The sequence below is a fragment of the Rosa rugosa genome, chromosome 1, assembly GCF_958449725.1.
Source record: "Rosa rugosa chromosome 1, drRosRugo1.1, whole genome shotgun sequence".
In the NCBI taxonomy this organism is placed as follows: Eukaryota; Viridiplantae; Streptophyta; class Magnoliopsida; order Rosales; family Rosaceae; genus Rosa; species Rosa rugosa.
The window spans coordinates 45,360,047-45,382,876 of NC_084820.1; the positions used below are offsets into that span (position 1 = coordinate 45,360,047).

The 22,830-nt window shown below is 38.7% G+C and overlaps 2 protein-coding genes and 1 non-coding gene across 8 annotated transcripts; 1 reads left to right on the forward strand and 2 right to left on the reverse strand.

Annotated features, from left to right (window-relative positions):
* Positions 1-651: 651 nt before the first annotated feature.
* LOC133728992 (uncharacterized) lies at positions 652-1,911 on the reverse strand. Its single transcript, XM_062156469.1, has one exon. It carries the CDS (start codon positions 1,909-1,911, stop codon positions 652-654), a length of 1,260 nt encoding a protein of 419 aa, XP_062012453.1.
* Positions 1,912-10,518: 8,607 nt separating this feature from the next.
* LOC133725071 (B3 domain-containing transcription factor VRN1-like) lies at positions 10,519-17,617 on the forward strand. 6 transcript variants are annotated; one of them, XM_062152113.1, is made up of 8 exons: positions 10,519-11,276; positions 14,970-15,063; positions 15,399-15,497; positions 15,670-16,296; positions 16,392-16,650; positions 16,796-16,915; positions 17,009-17,169; positions 17,254-17,617. In XM_062152113.1, the coding sequence occupies exons 2-8, from the start codon at positions 15,061-15,063 to the stop codon at positions 17,512-17,514; spliced, it is 1,530 nt and encodes a 509-aa protein (XP_062008097.1). In that variant the 5' UTR covers positions 10,519-11,276; positions 14,970-15,060; the 3' UTR covers positions 17,515-17,617. The 6 variants fall into 6 exon arrangements, with proteins under 6 accessions (XP_062008097.1, XP_062008096.1, XP_062008100.1 ...); XM_062152112.1 differs by having other exon boundaries at positions 10,519-15,063; XM_062152116.1 differs by having other exon boundaries at positions 10,519-15,063; positions 16,796-16,879.
* An 87-nt stretch (positions 17,618-17,704) lies between these two features.
* Positions 17,705-17,811, reverse strand: LOC133727624 (U6 spliceosomal RNA). Its single transcript, XR_009855302.1, has one exon. It is a non-coding gene; the product is annotated as a U6 spliceosomal RNA (small nuclear RNA).
* Positions 17,812-22,830: the final 5,019 nt, after the last annotated feature.

Genomic DNA, 22,830 nt, shown 5'->3' on the forward strand with positions numbered 1-22,830 from the left:
AAACGACTCACAAGAAAGTCATCAATTGGAACCTAGAGTGTCAGGCGGCGTTCCAGGGCTTGAAAGAATACCTGGCGGCAGTACCACTCCTTTCCATTCCTGTGCAAGGAGAAACACTGTACATATACCTAGCGGTATCAGTGTCAGCGGTAAGCTGCGCCATTGTCCGGTGTGAAGGCCAGGATGAACTCCCAGTGTTCTACGCCGACAGAGGCATGAACGGGGCAGAAACAAGATACCCTCCCTTGGAGCAACTCGCTCTCGCACTCATCGTTGCCGCCAGACGCCTCCGCCAATACTTTCAGGCCCACACAATCCATGTGTTAACCAATCAACCGCTGAGGCAGGTAATGCAGAACCCTGAACATTCGGGCGCCTCAGCAAGTGGGCCATCGAGCTCAGCGAGTTCGACATTGATTACAAACCAAGAACCTCCATGAAGAGCCAGGCGGTGGCGGACTTCATTGCTGAACTCACCGAGCGTCAGCCAGGACCCGGCATGGAGACAGAGCCTGGAACGGAAATGGTAACCGCTGAAGAACCAGCTCCCCTACAGTCAGACTGGAACCTGCATGTGGACGGTTCCGCTAGTGCCAAGGCCAGCGGCGCCGGGGTCATCTTGACAGGACTAGGGGGGCTGAGCGTGGAATACTAGTCCTGAGCTCTTCTAGAGCTGAGAAAATACATAAGATTGCCTCTGCTGTATTGGCTGAAAACAAACCCGTATTTTCCTTGCTTCCCAAGAATTTTCAGGAAGAATAAGATCACTAACTTTAAGTGTAGCATCCGCACTGTTAGTTTGCAACTCCGGTTTAAACGATGGAAGACCCGGTATTCAAGGATCACTCCAAGGCTCCAAGCTCTCACCTTCTCACCATCACCCACTTGCCAATAGAAACCATAAGCAATTAACTCACGAGTAGACAATATGCTTCTCCAAGAGTAAGAAGGAGAGGCATGCATCCCTGCAGTCCAAAAAGAACCCAAAGGGAAATATCTGGCAACATAAATCCGTGCAATCAAAGAAGTAGGATGATGAATGATCCTCCATGCTTGTTTCGCTAATAGAGCAGAATTAAACTCCGCTAAGCTTCGAAAGCCCAGTCCACCCTCTTCCTTAGCATTACACAAGAAATCCCAAGACCTCCAATGAATCTTACGCTTATCATTAGTGCTTCCCCACCAGAACCGTGCACACATCTGTTCCATCTCATCACAGAACCCTTTTGTAAGTTGGAAAATGCTCATTGCATAAGTTGGTAAGGATTGAGCCACCACTCGGATTAGAATGTCCTTGCCAGCACCACTCAATAACTTCCCCTGCCAATTCTTCAATTTCTTAGCCAAGTTCTCTTTAATATACTGGAAAGTAGCAGACTTCCTCCTGCCTACATAAGTCGGTAGATCTAGATATTTTTCATGAGAATCTACCACCTCCACCCCTAAGAGATCAGCCACTTCCCCTTGCATGTAGTTTGTTACATTCTTATTGAACACCACAAAACTCTTATTAAAATTCACTATTTGACCGGAAGCTCTTCCATAAGTTTCAATCACTTCCTGAATCTGATAACAATCCTCTAACTCCGCATTATCATATAACATACTATCATCAGCAAAAAGAAGATGATTCATAGAGGGTGCATCTTGACAAACTTCAATATTCGAGAGAAAACCCTCTCTTTGTTTCTGTTGAAGTAGAACAGAGAACCCTTCCGCCCCAAGTAAAAATAGATAAGGGGATAAAGAATCCCCTTGTCTGAGTCCCCGAGTAGGAACTAAACATCCTCTTGGTTTTCCCCTTACCAAAAAAGAATACCTCATTGTTGTAACACACTGCATGACCAAATCAATCCATCTTTGAGCAAAGCCAAACCTACTCATCACTCTCCTCAAGAACTCCCGTTCCATTCTATCGTAGGCTTTACTAAGATCCAATTTCAAGGCCATAAAACCCTCTACATCGTCTTTTTTATTATGTACGAAATGTGCCACCTCATTGGCCACCAATATGTTATTTGTGATTAAACGCCCTGACACAAAGGCACTTTAGAACGGTGATATCAATTTCGGTAATAAGATCCTCAGCCTGTTAGCAATAGCTTTGGAACACTGCTTGGTTCCATTAAGACTTTGCCAAAACGACAAAAAAAAAAGATACCACACACTCTATAAACAACTTAACATAGATAATCATCGAAGATTGAGTTGAGCCACACAGGCACAACCCTGATGCATAAAGTAGCCAACGGTGAAGAAAGAGCTGCTCTAGTACAATGGGCAATGCTATTGCAAATTATAAGAACACAACTTCAAGTGACTGAAGGCAACTGACTAAACAAATAAACTCGAATCTCGTCAATGAGAACTCCTTTATTACTCCAATCCTCCTCTTGATTATTCAATTTTTCTCTTTTACTCGAACGATTTAAAACTTGAAGTACTCCTTCTACACACACACAATCTATAAAGTGTTAGCTGTTGTGATTTTATTGACAAAAATCGACACCATAAAAGACAATGTCGACCTAATTAATCAAATATGGTGTCGGGATCGACCCAATTAAGCCTCTCTACCACTCCATGAAGAATAATGTCAAAAAGTTGGAAACTCCAATCTCACAAATGAGACGAAACCATTGTAATCGAAAAAACTAATTTAATAAATCATCAGAAGTCAACTAGTTTTATCTTGCACTGGAACACAGTCTCCCTGTGTGTCTTTCAATTGGGTCAAATACAAAGTTTATCTAAATTTTAGAGACTACTGCTGTTTAAAACTCATACACCTCAGTCATGAACTCATGATAGACAAATTAACCATCGATCAGCCCAACGTTAACCTAGATAAAACAAAATTAAAACAAATTAAATAAAACCGCATTGAAATAGTATATAAGATCTGGAAGGAGAGCTCCATAAATATGGGAATGGGGTGCAGCTTTATTGTTTAATTTGTTCGTACATGCAAAGCCGGTCATAAGGTTTTTGATGCGGCAAAAAAAAATTTGTGCCCAAACTATCCATAAATGGACATGTAGAGTGTTTATTTCAAACATCAAACTCTAATTTTTTTTTTTCTCCACGCCGTTTTCAATAAATAAAGGAATATGAATTATGCATCGACTTTGGGTTGCGAAGTAGCCATTGTGAATTATGCATCAACATATCTACTTGCAACTTCCGACTTTCAATTACACCTAATATATATTACATCACAATGTAAAATTATATCATATATATATAAAGAGAAAACGAGTAGGAAAAGTTAAGGACTAAGGACTAGTTTGGGATTGTTGTGACTTCTAAACAAAATTGATGCTGCTGTGTTGTGAGAATAATCAGCTGTGTATTAAAACAGTTTCATGTTTGGTAAATAATATTTTTAAAAGTGTTGTCAGTACATAAAATAACTGCAGAGTGTGTTTTGATCCACAGCAACTTCTAAAAACAACTTCTGAGTTGCTTCTAAATCTACTGCCAGTGACCTATAACTTTAAATTATAGCTGCTTTTTATTTATTTACCAAACACAATAAGATCTAAAATTTTGAACAAAAGCTGATTTTTTTAAAAGCAAAGCAATCCCAAACGGGGGCTAAATACTGGTTACTCCTTATACTAACAGGCCTCGTTTGATTGCCGGAAAGGAAATTGGTTTCTTGGTTTTTCCCATGAGAATGGGAAAGTAAATTTCCCACTAGTTTCCCTACCAATGTTTGGAAACACCGGGAAAGTAATCAGAAAATGTATTTTACTTTTCTAATGTTTGGTTTGTGCATGGATAGGAAAGTAGGTAACATCAATTTTCCAATAATATCCTTATTATCAAAACATAAACAATTCAAGATTCAAAAATTTCTTGGATAATTTAGTAAGGGGAAAATACTGTTTAGTCCCTGTACTCTAACTCTATCATCGTTTCAGTCCTTAACATTCTAATTTAATCTGAAAAAGTTGAGTTCACAATTTCCGTCTTATCGATCCTCACCGTTAACTTGCTCTGTTTGTAGGCTGACGTGGCATTAAAGTCAACGCCACGTAAGCCTTCCCAATTGCAAAATGTCCTCACTATCCATGCCCTCTATTATGGTTGTTTAGGCCTCACCCTTCTCTGTCCATTTCTTGAGAAGCATCAGATTGAGCCCCAAAAACTGAGTCATGTTGCAGCGACGGTGACCCAACCCTCTCTCCACTTTCCGGCTGCCTCTCGACGTTGGACCGGTGTTGTTCGACTCCTCTTGGCGGCGTGAATCAGAGCCTAGTCTTCCTTGCTCCAAATGAGTAGCGACGTGAGTGAAGCTCAAAAGCTTCAAGAGTTTCCGGCGAGGTTTTCCGATTTCGGTCAAATCGTGGCGGCCCACCGGTGTCAGAAGGTTCCTCTCGTTCTCGCCGACCTATCCACAGTGTTGGTTTGTCTAAATGATAAGGCATGAGAGAGAATCGAAGTCGGGAAGCTTCGGTGTTTTCGGTGAGTTTTTTGGCTACTCCGGTCACCATTTATGGTAAGTGATGTATGAAACTTGATCAACTCTTCGAGGATCTAAATGTCTATATACTTGGTTTTGATTTTAGTTAAGGTTTGAGAAACTTGGAGTTTTGGGTGATTTCAGCCATCGTTAAAACCACCGTGTGTGGCGGCGATGCTGATCTTCTTGGCTTATTTTGGATTCAGTTCTTGCTCAGGAACATGTATTTTGATTGCTTGTTTATGCTTGAATTCAAGAAACTGAGGAATTTGATAATTAGAAGGTTAAGTTGGTTGCTCGGGGAAGATAAGAAATAGTAGTTGTTTTCTTTGATTTCTGGTATTCATACTTGTTAAGTTGGTTAATATGATAATCGGACCTGTGATGCTTGAATCAGAAAGTAAAGCAAGAATTTGTGGGTGCTCTATGATTATGCACCGATTGAGAGCTCAAAGAATGGAGTTTTGAAACTTGAGAAGCTTTCTAGAGTTTCAATGTATATGTTTGGAAAAGTTGCTGTTGTAGGTGTGGGGTTTGGACTGACAAATTCAAGCACTTTGGAGTTATTTTTTGGTCAAGAATGGGGGAAAGAGGACAGCAACTTAACGACCCGATTTGACGGAATATTAAAGGTGAGGACCGATCGGACGGAATTTGTGACCTAAAAGACTTTTCAGATTAAAATAGAATGTCAGGGACTGAAATGAGGACAGAGTCAGAGTACAGGGACTAAACAGTAGTTTTCCCATTTGGTAATAAAAAACTATTAAAATAATCTTTAGAGAGGTAATTAATATGCAATTAATGCAAAGAAAGTATGAGGGAAAATGAATCCCATGGGGTGTGAGAGGATCCATTTCCCCCCTATTTTCCGTTCATGCAGGAAATTTGTTTCTTTCCTTGCGTGTGCCAAACACAGGAAAGGATCAACTTTCCTTTCCTAACCTTTCCATTCCATAAACCAAACGAGGCCATAGGGTCTCGACGTTTCAGTCCCTCACGTTTCAATTTCAACCAAATGCTCCTCAAACTCTCAAATTTCACGCAATAAGTCCTTGCCGTTAATTCTCCATCAAAATCTCCATCAATTTGCTGACGTGTCATTCCTTTCACACAAAAATGTCTATTATACCCTCACTTACTCTCTTTTTTTTTAAATAAATTTTTCTCTCTCTCTTTTTCTTTTTACCTCTTCTTCTTCTGGCTCTCTCTCCCTAAACTCTATCCTCCTTCTGCTATACCTAAAATTTTCCTCTTCTTCTTCCAGACTACAGTCGTGCCGCTGTTACCTTCCACCTCAGCAAGTCGGATCTGGACCGGGACGCATCCAAATCCATCTTTGTTGCTAAACTCTGCCTCAAAATCTCAATCTACACCGAGTTAGATCGAGGCCTTTATATAGTCAGGGAGAGGGGCCATCTGGGCTTGATCAGTGGCCATGTGGCCTTCCAAGGCTTGGACGGTGACGAGGGGGAGGTCTGGGCTTCAACCTGTACCTACGCGCCAAGGAAGATGAGGACGGCCCAAATGCCCGATGTGCTCATCAACAATCCGAGCTGCGCAGTATCTTCCTCCTCCGCCGCTGTTGTTTTTCTCTGCTTTATCTTCCGAATCTTTGGCTCCTCCTCCACCACTACCTTCACAGCCCATGCCCTCTGTGGGTAACGCCTCTTCCTCTCCACACATCTCCAGCAACCTCTTCCTCATCCCCTTTACTACCACCATCTCCAGATATAGGGTACTCGTACTTCTGTGTTTCTAAGGTTGCAATCTTGAAGCAAAAGAAGAAGAAAAGAAAGCGATGAAGCCAAATTTAACGTTGTGTGCAGCAACAGTGACCATAGTTTTGGGTCTCTAATTATTCAAGGTGGGTCCAATCCCATGTTCCCACGACCTTCTCCACACCTCCGAAATACTCCAAGTGACTGGACCATCAGACTGCAAAGTCTTACATTCAAACCCAACAGTGATGGCCCAGAATTCAATGAAGCCAAATGAATGAAAATTCTTGTAATAGTTAACAATACATAATTTTTATCGAGCAAGATATAAATCGAGGAGTACTAGAAAATTACCCAGCCGCATAAGTTAATCGAAAAACATAAACCAAACTCGATTGAAAAATTTGAAAATATTACCAGTTTTGCAGTTGAGGCAGTGAAGCGCGCGGTGGTTACTTGTTTTTCTAGGGCGATTGGCTGGGGAGAAAGAAACGAACAGAAAAAAGAAACACTATGTCAATAACCTCATCAGACAACAGCCGAGGGCTGTTGTCTGATTCATAAAATTTCTGTTGTCTAGTAGCCTGATATCTCTTAGGTCTTCAGACGACAGATATTACCCGTGATCTATATTTCACTCAAACAACAGAGGCCGACCAATAATCTGTTGTCTGATTATGTCGAGATATGTCAAATTATGACTTTCTGTAGTTGAAGATGTAATGAAACGACGGTTATATGTTGTTATAAAGGATTCTACATAACATATTTTCATAAATCTCTATCGTTTGTATTTCATTAAGACGACAGAAATCTGTTGTGTGAATATATAGAGATTTGAACTATCTTGGATTTTTTCTGTTGTGTGAATCAATTGTAGACAACATATATTTTTCATGTTCTGTTGTTTCTTTTTTATTAAAATGACAGAAATATGTCGTCCGAATATATAGAAGCTTGTACTTTCTTGTGTTTTTCTGTTGTGTGATTCAATTAGAAACCACAATTATATGTCAATGTATGAGACTGTTAACAACAGACATTTGCTTGAATTCTGTTGTTTGATATTGGTTTGGATGTCAGCTTTATTTGGTTTGTATGTCTTAGCAAGAGCAGTTGCACAACACCATATTAAGAAATCTGGTCGGCAAAATTTAGTTGTAATTTATGAAAGAGAAGCACTTCAATCAAATTAACATTATAATTAATTTCATTTGAAAATGTACAAGTATCCAGATCCCATTACATCAATCAATCAAACTGTAATTCTACAAGTTAAATCCACATAATATGAAAATACCAGATCATCTAGTGCTCTAAACTGCTCTCTCGACCAGCCACACTTCATCTTTCTTAAGCTCTCAACCAGCCACATAATCCAATACCTTTGCTAAATAAAGCTGATATATGATTGGCACTTTCAAGTCTCCTCTGAAGCACTGCCTGAACCTTGCCTGCATGCACAAAATTGTTAATGAAGAGCAGCACCCTGGAAATAAATATATTATGTTCCACAATACCTTGCAATTGCAGAAAGCTAGCTCTGATCTTCATTTTTATTCATTAACTTTCCAAGGGCAAAAACTGCAAGTACAAACAAAGAGTTAGAGATCATGTACTCATTGCTCAATTACTTTTTATTCATAAAATAGTCAATTGCAAATACAAGGCATGGCTTAATAACCTGAAATGCCAAAAGATATTCCTAACAGCAGAGCTACATATTTGTGGGAGTATGAATGCAAGTATAAGTATTTTATGTATACTAATTAAACAATTTCCATCCAAATAATACCAAAATGCTAGATGAATTTTCCATAATTTAGTTCAGACGAAAAAACACAACCCGCCTTTGTTACTGACATTGCAGTAAGCTCATCTATGGGGTAAATTGGGACTGTTAAGATCTAAAAACCCTCTTATGTACTTACTATGACATACTATAACCCAATATACAGAAATGACAAAAGCATGTTGTAGTAGACTATTTCAGGATGTGTGATGCAGGTGATAGATAAAGATGGACTAAATCACTTCCATAGCTTCAAGCACTTAACATGACTAGCTAAAGCTACCATGCCAGTAGAACTTGACACTGCCAAAGAAGATAAACTATCAACAAAAAAGATGATCTCAGCAACAAAAATAAACTATCAACACAAAAAGATGATCTTACCTCAAGAGACTCGGTGTTATAAAAGAAATGCCAAGTACATGCGCAGAATGCTCCACCGAGAGACTATAAACTATAAACATGATCTTACCTCAAGAGACTCGGTGTTATAAAAGAAATGCCAAGTACATGCGCAGAATGCTCCACCAAGAAGGGGAACCTGCACCAACCCAATTCAATCACAAAAACTTTAATTAAGAAGACACATACATTGAAATAGTACTAATACTCACGATCGAACTCCGGCGGGTATATTAAACTCTCAAAGAAAATGTTAGCAAACAAATACAAAAGGAATAAATTGAGGCTTTTCTGACCTTAAAGAGATCAAAGAAAGAAAACCTCAAAGCTGCCCTTATGCACCAAATAAAAAACAAAACAGGAAAAAAAAAAGTAGATTACTGATACAACTAATAGTACCATTGCAATTCACTAGTATCCCTAGAACTAATGAAAAGGATTTACCACTGCATGCTCCTTTGCTTCTTGGGTGCAGTAGAGTTTTAATCCTAATCTCAAATAATACCTACTAGCTCTGCTTGATAGTGATGAAAAACAAAAACAAAAACTATGAGATTGAAGCACTTGCTTCCCAATCAAATTTCATACAAATTGATTACTTGAAGACAAAAGGAACAGATGAGACTGAATTACTACCTGGAACCAATATTAGTAGACACCAACTTTCACGTATAGCATTCATAAATTTCTCATATATCACCTGCAAAAATTGAAAGAAAACCAAACGGAAAATCCAAAATTGCATTAAACCCAAAATTCCCCAATGAAATCAAGTAATTAAGGAAGTCAGTCACTCACCTCAAATCCTAAACGGAATAAAAATAGAATTGAAACAAAGCTCAAGTATTTTTGCTCAATTCTCAAACTTCTATGAAATTCAGGAATAAGATGGAAAACTAGCACAATTGAACTAACCCAAATCAATAACATGCTATTAATCAAAGAATAACCAACAAGAACATAATCTCAAGAAACAAACACAATCCGGAAAATAGAAGCCACTCAACAAAAAGAAACTGAACCCAAAACCATGTTCTTGCCTTTTAACTTCAAACAAACTCGTCTCTCTCCTTCTCTCTTGTTTATGATCTCCTCTCCCTTAGAAAGCAACCCTCCGGAAGATAAACATCTTCTTCTTCCCTCTTCCTATTTCTTCTTCTTTTCTTCTCTATATTTCTTAACATCCCTATTCTCTTCTTTCTCCTCTCTTTCCCGACCCCTTCTGATTTTTTTCTTTTCTTTCTTCTGCTCCGCCACCAAAAGCTGCAACAAGTACATAAAATTTCAAGCTTGCAGATCAAATCAAGCTATCTTTTTTAGAGAAAAGTAAATCAAACCGAATTATCAAGCAATCTCTTAACAAAAAGGTAAATCAGATCGAATCTGAGAGAGGGACAGACCGAGACTGACAGAGTGATGTCGCGAGAACAAGACGATGTCGTCGTGCCGCTGCCGTCGACCGTCACAGAGACTGGGTTGAAGGTTTTGAGGAGGTTTGGGTTTTCAGAAGTTAGTTGAGACAATCAGACTTGAGAGAATGAAGACGAAGTCGTTGGACTGTACCTCCGTCTTCCACCTAGCCTCCGTCTTCGCCTAGGCAAAGTGAGCTGAACAGTTAATCGAAAAAACCCTAAATTCCCAATCCAACAAAAACCCTAAATCTATAAACACTTAATCGAATGGCTTACCAGCAGTATAGTGAACGAATAGAAGAGATTGATGTTGGATTTGGCGCTGGATTTTTCAGTTCAGTGGTTTTAGTTTGAGAGATGTGCTGTGAAGAAAAGAGAAGTTTGAAAGAGGGGCGTTTTCAGTGTTTGAGAAATCCATCGGGCCAGATTTGATTAAGTTGTTTGATCTAATTTCATTTATGTGGTACCAAAAAACCAAACAGTCCTTTCCAAAAAAAAAAAAAAAAAAACTTTCAAAACTAAGCAAGTCTCCATTACACACACAACAGAAAACTGTTGTCTGAAACAAAACATTTTTCTCAAAATCAATTTACCATGGTATATCACTATATTCAGACAACATAATTTTTTTATTCTGTCGTTAAAGTTATTCAGACAACAGAAAGCAACCATTCTGTCGTCTGAGCCCTGTCGTCTGATGAGGTTATTGACATAGTGAAAAAAGAAAAAAAAGAGAAAGTAAGGGTAGAAAAGACATTAATGTGAAAGGGATGTCACGTTAGCAATTTAACTGAGATTTTGACATAAAGTTATTGTGTGAAATTTGAGAGTTAGAGGAGCACTTAGTTGAAATTGAAACGTGAGTAACTGAAACGTTGAGACCTTATAAGTATAGGGAGTAAACAGTATTTTGTCCAAAAGTTAATTAAAAAAAAAAAAACTATTTCATAATTGGCTGCTGTTCACGTTTCTTTCCAGATTTTCGATAAAATTATCCCTTCTCCATCCGGCAGCGGGCCCTAGGGGCGCTGTCGTCGGACGAGCTGCGTTGTCTCTGCCTACGTCGGTGGAGGAAGAGGTGTCCTCAATTGCAGGGGCTTAGACTTGGGCTGCTGCGGTTTGAGGAAGGTGGAGGAGGAGATCGTGGTCACTGTCAGGCTGAGGGTGCCGGTGCAGGGTTTTGTCACCGGTTTAGGTCAAGTTTTGGGTTGCAACGCTGGCGGCGTCGAAGGGTGTTTGGCAGATCTTTTTAGGTTGGCATCATCGATTTTTCCAGATCCGATCTGGAGATGGGGGATGGCTAGGTTGGTGGTAGCTGGGTTGACAGACGGTGGACGGTGTCGACTTTACAAGTGGTGATGCGATAGGGTCTGCGGCATTTCGGTGGGGCTGTACCAAAGCTGGGTTGGGTCTGGCTTGTTGGCTGGGCTCTCCTTGCTACTAGATCTTGGGCTTGGGTTCACTACTTGGGCCTAGACCAGGTTACTATTTTATTTACAGTTTTTATATTTCTATGTTGTTTAGTTTTGTTGCGCGTTTTGCGAGTAATAAGTCCCTACATTTGTAAGGTAGGGCTAGTCAGGCTTTTTGCCTGTGTATGCACTCAAAGTACCTTGTCTGCTCTAGGTAGGCGGCGAATTCCTTGTTTGGTCAAATGGCCGCTACTTCCTAGTTGCAAGGTGAGACTAAGTGTCGTCAGATTTATCCTCCGGCGGCAACATAGTAGGAAAGCTGTGCGTATGGTAATTATGCTACGTTGTAATCGGGTTGCATATCGAGTTATCTTTCCGTTAGGTCACCGCTATGTCAAAGCAAATAGAGTCACCAGTAAAGTGCTCTTTGGTAGTTGGTGCCTAGTTGAATACAATTATTTGGTAGAGACTCATGATAGTATTTCAGGATGTTCTCTAGGTGATTATTGTAATCAGGGGTTTAGGCTCAATGTCCCCTCTCCCCCCTTGTATTCGACAGTTTCATTAATCAAGACTTGAGGGCAACCGCACCAGCTCTTCATTCAAAAAAAAAAAAAAAAACATAATTGGGTGCTAATAGCAAGATCAAATTTGTAAAAACCAGTAAATAAGGAGGATGAAAGCTGTCGGCTGTGACAATACAGTCGAGATTTTGAGAATTGCTTTGGCCTTGAAACATTACAAGTTAACAAGTTGTTAAAATAATTAACATATACTCATGAAAAACTAGCAACAAAACTTCTAGTATCCATAATTTTAAACAATTTGAAAATTAAAGAACACCCAATCTAATTCTTCATATTCTGACCTCTACCTCGCCCTGCACCAATGAAATGCCAAAATTTTTGCCTAATCACCATAGAAGAACAAAAAAATAGATAGGAAAAAGATTGAGAGATGACAGATGATGAGAATGAATTGACTGATTGAATAATAGGAGAAAGATTGAGAGATGACAAATGATGAGAATGAATTGACTGATTGAATAATCACTGGAACCCCAAATTTAAAGAAAATTTTTGTTTGATTTCAAGGTTTTGGAGAGAGTGAGAGACTATTGAAATTCGTCTACTATAATTGTGTTCACAATTCTCGAAGAGAGAAGAAGAGAAGACGCAGGGACTTTATATTGCGTCTCGCTCCACTGTATGCTATATTTATTTTTGTGTATATATAACCTTTTATAGAAAAAAATACTTAGAGCAACTCCAACAGCTTCCCTATAATTTCTGTATAATAAGGAAGCAAAAGTTAAAGCTTTAGCATCTTTTTCTTCTCCAACTCCAACAGATTCCCTATTTTACAACAATCTCTAAAATCTCCATATTCTTCCTTAAAATTTTAGAGATTGCTGTAAATATAGGGAATTTGGTTTTCTCTTTCCTCACTTTCCCTAAAATAGGGAAAGTTATAGGAAATCTGTTGGAGCAAAAGAGACTCTTTTTTCCCTACAGTGGAGAAAAATCAAAATATGAGGAAGCTGTTGGAGTTGCTCTTATGCCCCTATTCTCTTGGGCCTTAGGTTGATGCCAAGCCTGCCCTTGGGTAGGGCCGGGCCTGCATGTTGCCTCTCTATATATATAGCAGGAGAAGATAATAAGTTCTGCAAGGGTACGGTATTTTGGAATGGTGCATATGGCATTATAGGAATATATATATATATATATATATATATAGTTATATATTGTAACTTAAAACGTGTTTAACAAGTTTTCTTTTAATTGAAATTTTTAACAACAGTCCCCGACAAATGGCCTACTCTGAAGTTCGGTACATTATTTTTCAAAAAAATCAAAACGATACATGAACTTGTAATCTCGACTGAAAATATGTACATGCCGTTATATCCACCGGTAGTCAATGTGATTTTGGTCAAATTTATAAGGCCAAATCCATCTTTTCAAGGATTGATAAAGAAGACAACAAAAAAAAAAGGAATTAATCAGCTCGTTCTCTCTCTCTCTCTCTCTACTTCCTTCATTGTAGAAGAAGAAGGAGAAGAAAGCTTTTCAAAGTAACGGATCGAGGATTATGAACCCTGAAAGTTTGATAGCTTCGGCGGCCATAAACATAGGCCTGGCCATTGTGATTCTCTCACTCTTCTCCATCCTGAAGAAGCAACCCTCGTACGCCCCTATCTGCTACCCTTGACTCCTCTCTCAGTCCTACGTAGTCGTCGCAACGCCACTGCCACAACATTTCGGATTTCGATGAATCCCTTACTCTCCGTCGCTTCCTCCCTTCCCTCTCCTGGATTTGCCGCAATTACCGCGTCTCCGAGGATGAGATCCTCGAGACCAGTGGCCTCGACACCCTCATCATCATCAGGCTCTTCAAGTTTGGCTCTTCAAGCTGGGCTTGCCGTCGTTTTCCCGGTTGTGGATCTTGTAGGTGGGCGGAGATGGAGGGAAGAAAGCGAATTTGGCGGCGAAGGTAGAGCACATGCACCCCATTCACAAAACCCAAAATAAAATTCAAGTAGAACAACAACCTACCTCATTGAGTGAGGACAAGATGATAGGCTTCAGAGGATTGAAATGGGTTTTGGCTTTTGGGGTTGAAGGTGATTGGGAGTACCCACTAAAAAGTTAGAGTTAATTAGTTTGGAGTTTTGTGTTTTGTTTTGTTTAGCTGGGAGTGTGTAAGGTGATGAGGTCATGAGTGAGTGAGAGTAGTGCAGACTATAGATCGGAGTTCCCACAGAGAGAGAGAAAGGTGAAAAGTACTAAATTATCATTTGAAAAATGAATATATAATTTCATAAGGTTAACAGTGCTATAGATGCCATGTATTAGAAGTGGGTCGGATTTTGAAAGTGATGTACCGTTTTGATTTTTTTTTTAATAAAATGTACTGAACTTCGAAGTGCGTCATTTGTTGGGGATTGTTGTTAAAAATTTCCCTTCAATTAATTGACATTGCTATACTCCATCGGCACAGTACGTATATGGTTGCAACATGTTTGTGATAAAATACAGGCCAGTCCTCATGCGTCGTTTATGGCGGGGTTCGATATGCAGCTAACAATGGGGCGGTTTCGTAATAATGCAGCAAGAAGGTTTTGGAGGCCTTGGCCTTGGGCAATCAAAGCCCTGGAATCTTTATTCGAATTGAAGTTTTGGCCGGTTGTTGTGTGTGAGCTTCGTTTTCGCCACTAAGCTGGTTTACTGTCTGATGAAATTAGAAGGCCCTTCTTACTCAACTTATCCTCTTGATTGTCGATGGCTGTAAATTTCTGCTCGGCTACCTAACCCAAAAGCAATGCGTTGAGTGACTCAAACTATTATAAACTTTTGTGTAAATAAGTTATGTTTGTTCAATGTATACTAGTGGTTGTTATGAGTTTAGGATATTGTCATGTATTAACATTGCGCCCAAAAGGCCGAAAACTATATAAGGTAAATGCACATAATATTCTTGTTTTTTCAATATATATATATATATGACACGTATTTTTGTTTGCCTAAAACTATATAAGCTAAATGCACATAATTTAGAGGTAGGGCTTAGATCTTGTTAAGATCATTATTAAAATTCATCAAATCGGTCTCTCTAGTATGTGTTATTTATGAATAACGGAATTCCTTAAAGGAAAAAAATTTTCTCATCATTATGTAAGATATGTTACATATGCATTGTTTCCCCTATATTCACATGTATTTGTTGTTAGTAAATTAACCCTAATTCTACACTGGGTTGCAGGTTCATTATTCAACTCAGTTCCAGGGGATCGATTTATACATATATGCCTTTGGATTCATTATACACCGATGATTCAGTTGCCTAGTAATTAATGGTACTGCGAAACAACTTTTGTAGCAATAAAAAATTAATTAATTTAAAGAAAAGCTTTCTATATAAATAAAAAGAGGACATGCAAGGCATTGGGTTTTGAGTTAATGTAGTTGTGCATGAGTGACGATTCAATTGAAAGCTGTGATTAAACCATTTTGAGCTTTGCGATTTCAATTAAAAGCTTTTATAGGTTTAGCTGCTAATTAAGTTATGAGGAATACAAAAGGACTCGAAGTACTTAATATATAATGCTTCATCCAAAACCAAAACCTTCATACACAACCATTTTCAGATAATCTACTCTCTTGTCTATTCCATCCATTTTTTGAACTTCAGAAGCGAATGGGTTCTCTCTGCCGGCATCAAACATTTTCCTCTACCACTCCACATTTTTTCCAGATTATTCTGGAGGACACTTGTAGAGATATCAAAATTGTAAAACCTCTCTCTCTCTCTCTCTCTCTCTCTCTCTCTCTCTCTCTTTCTCCATATACACGTTATGCTATGACTGCATTATTCATTTGTTTCTGACCGAAGGAAAAGATCTTATGTCTGAATGAAAATGTTCGTTTATTTAGCTTGACATGCACGTAATTATTTTCTGCAGAGAATTCCAAAGAAATTTGTCATCAAATATGGAGAAGATGTATCAAATTCAGCTTGTCTTAAGCTTCCAAGCGGTTCTGAGTGGGAAGTGGAATTGACAAGGTGCAACGGTAAGGTTTGGTTTGATAAGGGCTGGCCAGAGTTCTCTAAGTTCTGCTCTTTAGACTACGGTGACTTCCTAGTTTTTCGATATGAAGGGAATTCTATATTCCAAGTTTGCATATTTGATAGAACTGCCACAGAAATTGATTATCCCATAAGAATGCCCGATATGGAAAAGACGGATCATGAAGATGAAGAAGATGATGACATATCTATTGAAATCTTGGAGGATTCTCCACCCCGCCCGAAAACAAGGGAGAAATCTCCCTTACCATGCCCTCCATCATTCAAAAAAATGAGATCAAGTTGGAGTGGTAAAGCAGCCGACACGATGTTTGGAAATGATGGTGAAGGCTTGTCTAGTGCACGAGGATACCTGAAGGGAACAGTTGAGGCTACTGGGGAGATGCATTCACTGAATAAAAGTGAAAAAGCTCAAGCTCTATGGAGAGCTGATGCTTTTATATCTGAAAACCCTCACTTCAAGATTGTGTTGCAGCCTTCATATGTCCAACAAAGTTATTTGGTAAGGAAGCTTATGGAACTATAAATTAACGTACATGTATACTCTTTTTGAAATGTTTCTTACTGATTTCCTATGATTTCCTCTTAATTTTTCAGCGTTTTCCAGTGAATTTTTTAAAGAGAAATCTAATTAAAGACGCTGGTAATGTCACCCTTCGGGTTTCAAATGGAAAAACTTGGTCTGTACAGTTCAAACATGAAAAATCAAGGGCCAGACTCAAGCACGGTTGGCTTGCATTTGTAAAGGACAATTGTTTGAAAGTGGGTGATGTGTGTATCTTTGTCTTGATTAAGGACAATAAGCTTTTATTTCAAGTCGAATTTTTTCGAGCTACAAGTTTCCCCTTGCTACCAGGTAATTGGAGTACACAGTAACTCCACATCTGCATAACTTGCTCAGTTGCACTTATGTTTTTGGTGATGTGGGAAGTTATGCAATTAGTGAGCTCCATATATGCATTACTTGATTGGAGTTATGTTTTTGGTTTTATCTAGTGCAGGGCATGGTAGAGGTGCAATTGAACAAGTTGAACATGACAGAAGCTCAACAATTAAAGTGGAATCGGAGTGCAGCATGAATTGTGGTATGGCCTCTATTAATCCTTCTCCTCTTGATATTGGTAAGCCTATAGAATGTGAAGTAAGTCTTTGCCGAAATCAAGGCTAAGGAAATGGATTATATCGATAATCGTTGGTTTTAACTTTTACTGTAGGCAAGAACAGAAGGTCAAAAACTAGTGGGAAGGTTGCTCAAAGGCGTTGCTCATCTTTGAGAGTTCCAAGGGTTAATCTTGAAGCTGCCAACAAGTTCATTCCAAACAATCCCTTCTTCAAAGTCTCTCTTGGGGCTTGTCATATGGAGAAGTCAAATGTGGTACGTACAGTCATTGGCAACATATTCATCTACTCTTTAGTTACTGTACTCAATACTACTTACTATACATCCCTTTTTATGCAGAGTGTACCGACTAGTTTTATCAGGCGTTTCATAAAGCGACTTGAGAAACAAACAGTGATGCTTCAGATTAAAAATAGAGTGTGGCCTGTGAATTTGATTCCTTATGCTTATAGTAATCAAAGACTATCAGCCAAACTTTGTGGCGGTTGGGTTGCATTTGCCAGGGAACATGATTTGAAAGGAGGTGATGTTTATGTATTTGAGCTTATGGAGATGGAAGCCAATATTGTACTGAAAGTTCACATTTTTAGAAGTGATTAGGCCTATTTGAAGAGTTCAATTATCACATTTTGTTATCTTTTTTTAATTTATTTATTTTTTTCTATTGGCACTGCACTTTTCGAAGTATGTATGAACCAGATGATATATACTTGGCTAGACTTCACACTGAGCAAAATCAGCTGTCTAGTTAAAGATAAGCAAGCTTTACAGAAGTTTTGTTCTTGTTTATGCTGATCTATTTTTTTTTCGATTTATGCATGTCATCCTTGTGCTGAGGCCATGCTAATCTTGTTTGTATCGTTCTAATTTTATCAGATGCATGTCCCCGAAGGGAGAAAGTTTAATGCTGATCTAGAGCTAACTGTATGTTAGAATAGGTGTCATTGTAAATGAATGCAGTCTGGCTAGTTGGGGGAAAATGTATCTTCTCTGGCCCTGTATCTTAACAGAAAGAAACTTCCACTAGTTCATTTGGAGGATCACACTTTTACTTAGGTTGTCTTACGACCCCAGTCATGAGATCTTTTTCTGTAAACCAGCGGTAGGAGAAGTATTTGGTTAATAAACCGAATTGTCCAAGCTGATTGCTCGCCAGAAGTCATACGCTTTGTAAAAGTGTACTTCAGGTGTTGGATATTGAAGCCTGGTACAGCTTCCATTCTTCCATTCTTCCTGTACTCGTGCTCCAAATACCATGTCTTGAAGGTCTATGTTGAACTAGTGCAGGAAGGAAAAGAACAAAAACAGATCGAGAAAACTGGTTAGAAATGCATTGATAATGAGAAAGATAAATAAATGAGGGGAAAAAAAAAACTCAAATACCTTTGATGATTTAAAATAACCATGCAGTGGAGAATCTTGAATTGCAATACATCCCAATGTATCTTGAACCTACAGTATGGTGTATCGGCTAAAGGAGGCCAAAGGCCGTGTACCATACTCCAATACTCAATCGTTGCAGCGCAATTATGAGCATTGGCATTCTGAAGATCCTAGTTAGAGCCTAGAGGGTGAATAGGCTCATAACCAATCTTTTTTGTTCAAAATTTACTTTCTCAGGTATTGCAAATAGATGTTTAGGCTCGCAACCTAAACCCTAAACCCTGATTACTCATACTGAACAGACTGAAAGTAGATCAAATAACCCAACTAAAGTAGTAAAGAACACAAGTTTTTGTTGACACATTTTTACTGAGAGAAAACATATACGTGTTCTTCAATTCTTGAAAGACCAAAACCATATCACTAACGAAAAAAACAACTTTCAAGTTCACAACACATGGATTCCACTGATCACGGTAATCCTTTCTAGACTAAATCACTAAACTGTGTGTAATCACTCCTTGCTAAATGTTTATACAAGTGATACACTTAGAAATCTCAGTAAATACAAGCTATGAACGACAAGTTCTTCTTGGAGATTTCACCTTTGAAGCTTGCAGTACCCAAATGACCTCATGGGATGCAAGCGATGAATATATATGAACGAATGGATTGTATTTTTCAAATTGTTTTCGACATGGAACAAGACACTTCAAAAAAAAAAAAAAAGAACAGAGAGAAAGACTCTTGAATAATAAAGGAATTGAAGACCAAACTATTTTCAATCAATGCAAGAGAATAGACTTTTTCAATTTATAGAAGAGAGAAAAACAGTTTTCTTTGTCACTATAAGCAGTGTTTAATATAACGCGTCTTGAGGCACGCTTGAGGCGTAATGCGTGCTAGGCTTCACCAAAACGCCTTGAGGCTACCTCTAAAAGGCATTTTAATATTATTATTATTATTATTTTATTTTACATGAAGATTAGACACAAGGTAGACAAAGAGACTTCGAAGAAAGCAAAGAGAGGAGAAACAGCCTGAGGAGGGCACTGTGGATCGTTACCCCGCAAGAAATAGGGGTCCTCCTCAAAAGCTTAATTTATGAAGATTATTTTTTGGAATATTCGGGGATTAGCTAATGCTCTTACAAGGACTGCTCTTCGTAGTTTAATTAGAAAGCACTCCCCTGAATTTCTTTGTTTATCAGAACCAATGACATCTTTGACGCGTATTCCTGATTCTTTTTGGAGATCTATTGGTATGCAATTGGTAGGTGTCAATGATCGAGGTCAGTTATTTACTAATATTGGGGTTTTTCATTCAACAAACATATCATCTCCTACTATGATATCTTCTTCTAGTCAACATTTGTTTGTGCAGTTTTTATATTAATTACATAGTAATATATGTTTATACGCTTCAAAGTAAGTATAAAAATTCTTGTAGAACTTTATATCAAAGGAGAAGTTGATATAGGATGTAAGTATTTTGGCAAGTTCCCATTCAGCACAAATTCTCCTGAGTGTACTAGGAGATTGCGGGACCAAAGGCTTAGGAGAACTCTTCTCTCCTACTTTCCCGGTTGCTCTAGGAGAATAAAGATCAAGCAAAGAGATTGCAATAGCTGACATGAATCTGGTGCATTCAAGGCAGCATAAATCAAGGGACTGAAGAACTCACTGATCTTGATTTAAGGTAGTCTGCATATCATATCATATTGCATGTGATCGTTGCTAATTTTGTGGATCTAAACTGTTTGCAATCCTATCAGAGATTTAGGAAAGAGTTTTCAAATATCTTATCTCCATTTAAAGTCGTTTAAAATGCATATCAGATAAATATCTTTTGAGATATCAATTCCATGCTGTTAGTTAGGATTGATTGAGTCTCACGATTTGTTTGAAAAACCTTTCCATGTTTATCTCAATATGTGATCAATGTGATCGGATTGAGGGGAAGTCTTTTCTTCTATAAAAGATTTTGAAAACGTTTCCATGTTTATCTCAATATGTGATCAATGTGATCAGATTGAGGGGAAGTCTTTTCTTCTATAAAAGGTTTTGAAACAGCATTTCCAAAGTTAGAATTTTCGATTGAGAAATTCATTTGTGTTGCATAGTCTACATAAACTGGTTTTACAAAACTCTCTTTTACTTTTGTTTGTGCTAATTGCTTGTTCACTGCATTCTTCACTTGCATAGTGCTTGAGATCAGTGAGGCTTCGAGACAAGGTTATATTAGAAGGCGTGTCCAGATTTTTCTATCTACTCAGATCATTTCACACTTTGTGTAGAATAGGTTATTTAGTTGTAAGCAAGTTAACATTGTTGCTAATTAATGTGGTTGTGTTGAATACCACTACTTGTGAACTGTAATCACTTGTTTCATGTTAGATTTGATTCTCGTGTAGGCTATGTTACCTCGCAGTGAAGTTTCCTCAGTGGTAAGGTTTACATTGCGTCGGTAAATAATTGTGTCAAATTGTGTTTGTGTGATTGCCATTATAGGACTACATCTAATAGATGCGGTCCTTAATAATTGTTCCATCTAGTGTTTTCATAGGACATTAATTCTTTATAAACTCTAACTCCTAAAAGGTAATGTGCGAAAAGCTTACGCCTAAAAAGCGCCATAAGACTTTTGACGCTAAAGACTTCGGCAAAACGCCTCGACTTACGCATTTTCTTTTTAAAACACTGACTGTAAGACCAAATTAGCTAAGCATAATGCGGGATCAGATTAAACCTTGCGTTTTTTTTAAGTTGGATTGACCCAAATACGGCCCTAAATCCGAACAATTCAATTTCAAAGGCAGAGTTTGTAGAATATTCTGTAAATATTTACTTTCCTTGTACGTATAGATTACGTCTCTCTGTATATGTGTAGGAGTTCGTTTCCTATTAGGATTACTCTTGTATCACTTTATAAACCCTATTCTTTGGAGGTGAATAATATTGAAGCATTCCAAAATACTTTGAATTCTTATTTTCTACTTGGTATCAGAGCAGGCTTTCCTGCACTGTATTCCTCTGAAACCCGAATCTCGAAAATCTTTACAAACCACCGAACAAAGTTATCTTTTCCACCATCACAAGTCTATTTCGAAATTACACCAGACAACCTTGAAAACGCAGCATAGCTACATCAAAAATTGGTCCCCACATACCACCAAATTCTGCATAGCCAAATCCTCAGGGGAGAGAGATTGTGAAGGAAATCCTCGAGATTTATTTGCATTTGAAGAATTCGAAGACTTAGAGGCTTTGGAGAAAAAATTTGGAGTTGGAATTGAAAACGACATGGACGGTGAGGACGTAGATGGTGAGGCAAGGGACGGAAAAGAATCTGGAGAATTGGGAGAATTGGGCGTTGGACCAGTTCATGGAAAAGGAGAAAGTGACCTGACCGTGGGGCCCTCAGATGGAGATGGTGATCTAACCGTAAGGTCCTCAAGTGAATTTGGTGGAGATACACAAGTTGGTGGACCCGTGGGGCCCTAAGATGGGCAGCTTATTGACTTCACAAGCCGACGGCTTGGCTCCAGCAGGCTATTTGGCTCCAGCCGACCACGTGACAAGCTAGATAATGGTGATGATGCAAGCCAATGTTATGATTTGTCAGAGAGGACAGAAGCAGCATACCGAAATATCACTGTGCAGCCTCAAAGTGGCATTGACTTGTCAAACAGAGATACATTAATTGACACGCAACTTGAGGGTGACAGAGAGACATTAGTGCATCCTGGAAAATATGGAATATCAGAAAGTAATGAATTACTCGTTGATCAGTCTGGCTGTGGTGCACCCGATAAACAGAATATTCAGAGCCTTCATCTATCAGAGTTCTTCCCCCGTTCTACATCGTCAACTGAAGAATCCGTTGCGAGTGTCCCGTCTCAGGTACCTTTAATTTCAAACGAATTATCTGGGGTAGGTAATATTGAGTCTAGGAAATCACAGAGGGCTACCAAGGGTATTCCTAAGAAACAATATGAACCAGACATCAAAACCAAAGCTAAGTATCCTATAGCTAATTACATGTCTAACCATAGGTTGTCTGGGTCACATGCACTTATTGTTGATCAATTATCCACTGTATCTATTCCTAGTAGTGTACAGGATGCTTTGGCAGATCCTAAGTGGACTCAAGCAATGAATGAAGAACTAGAGGCTTTGCAGAAAAACTCGACTTGGGATTTGGTGAATATGCCTGCTGGAAAGAAGACTGTTGGATGCCGATGAGTGTTTACAGTAAAACTTAAAGCTGATGGGAGCATTGACAGATACAAAGCCAGATTAGTTGTCAAAGGTTACACTCAGCGCTATGGAATTGATTATGAAGAAACGTTTGCCCCTGTAGCAAAAATCAATACCGTTCGAATCTTGATTTCACTTGCAGCAACTAAAGATTGGCCTCTACGTCAGTTTGATGTGAAGAATGCTTTCCTCAATGGTAACTTGGAGGAAGAAGTGTATATGGACATGCCGGCAGGAGTCAAAAATTTGCCTTACGATACTGGCAAGGTTTGTA

Bases quoted from the DNA above. Each gene is read 5' to 3' on its own strand.
- LOC133728992 (XM_062156469.1), bottom strand. From the start codon at position 1,911: ATGGAACGGGAGTTCTTGAGGAGAGTGATGAGTAGGTTTGGCTTTGCT.
- LOC133725071 (XM_062152112.1), top strand. The intron at 16,916-17,008 runs GTAAGCCTATAG...CTTTTACTGTAG, and splicing joins TCCTTCTCCTCTTGATATTG to GCAAGAACAGAAGGTCAAAA. The intron at 17,170-17,253 runs GTACGTACAGTC...CTTTTTATGCAG, and splicing joins ATATGGAGAAGTCAAATGTG to AGTGTACCGACTAGTTTTAT.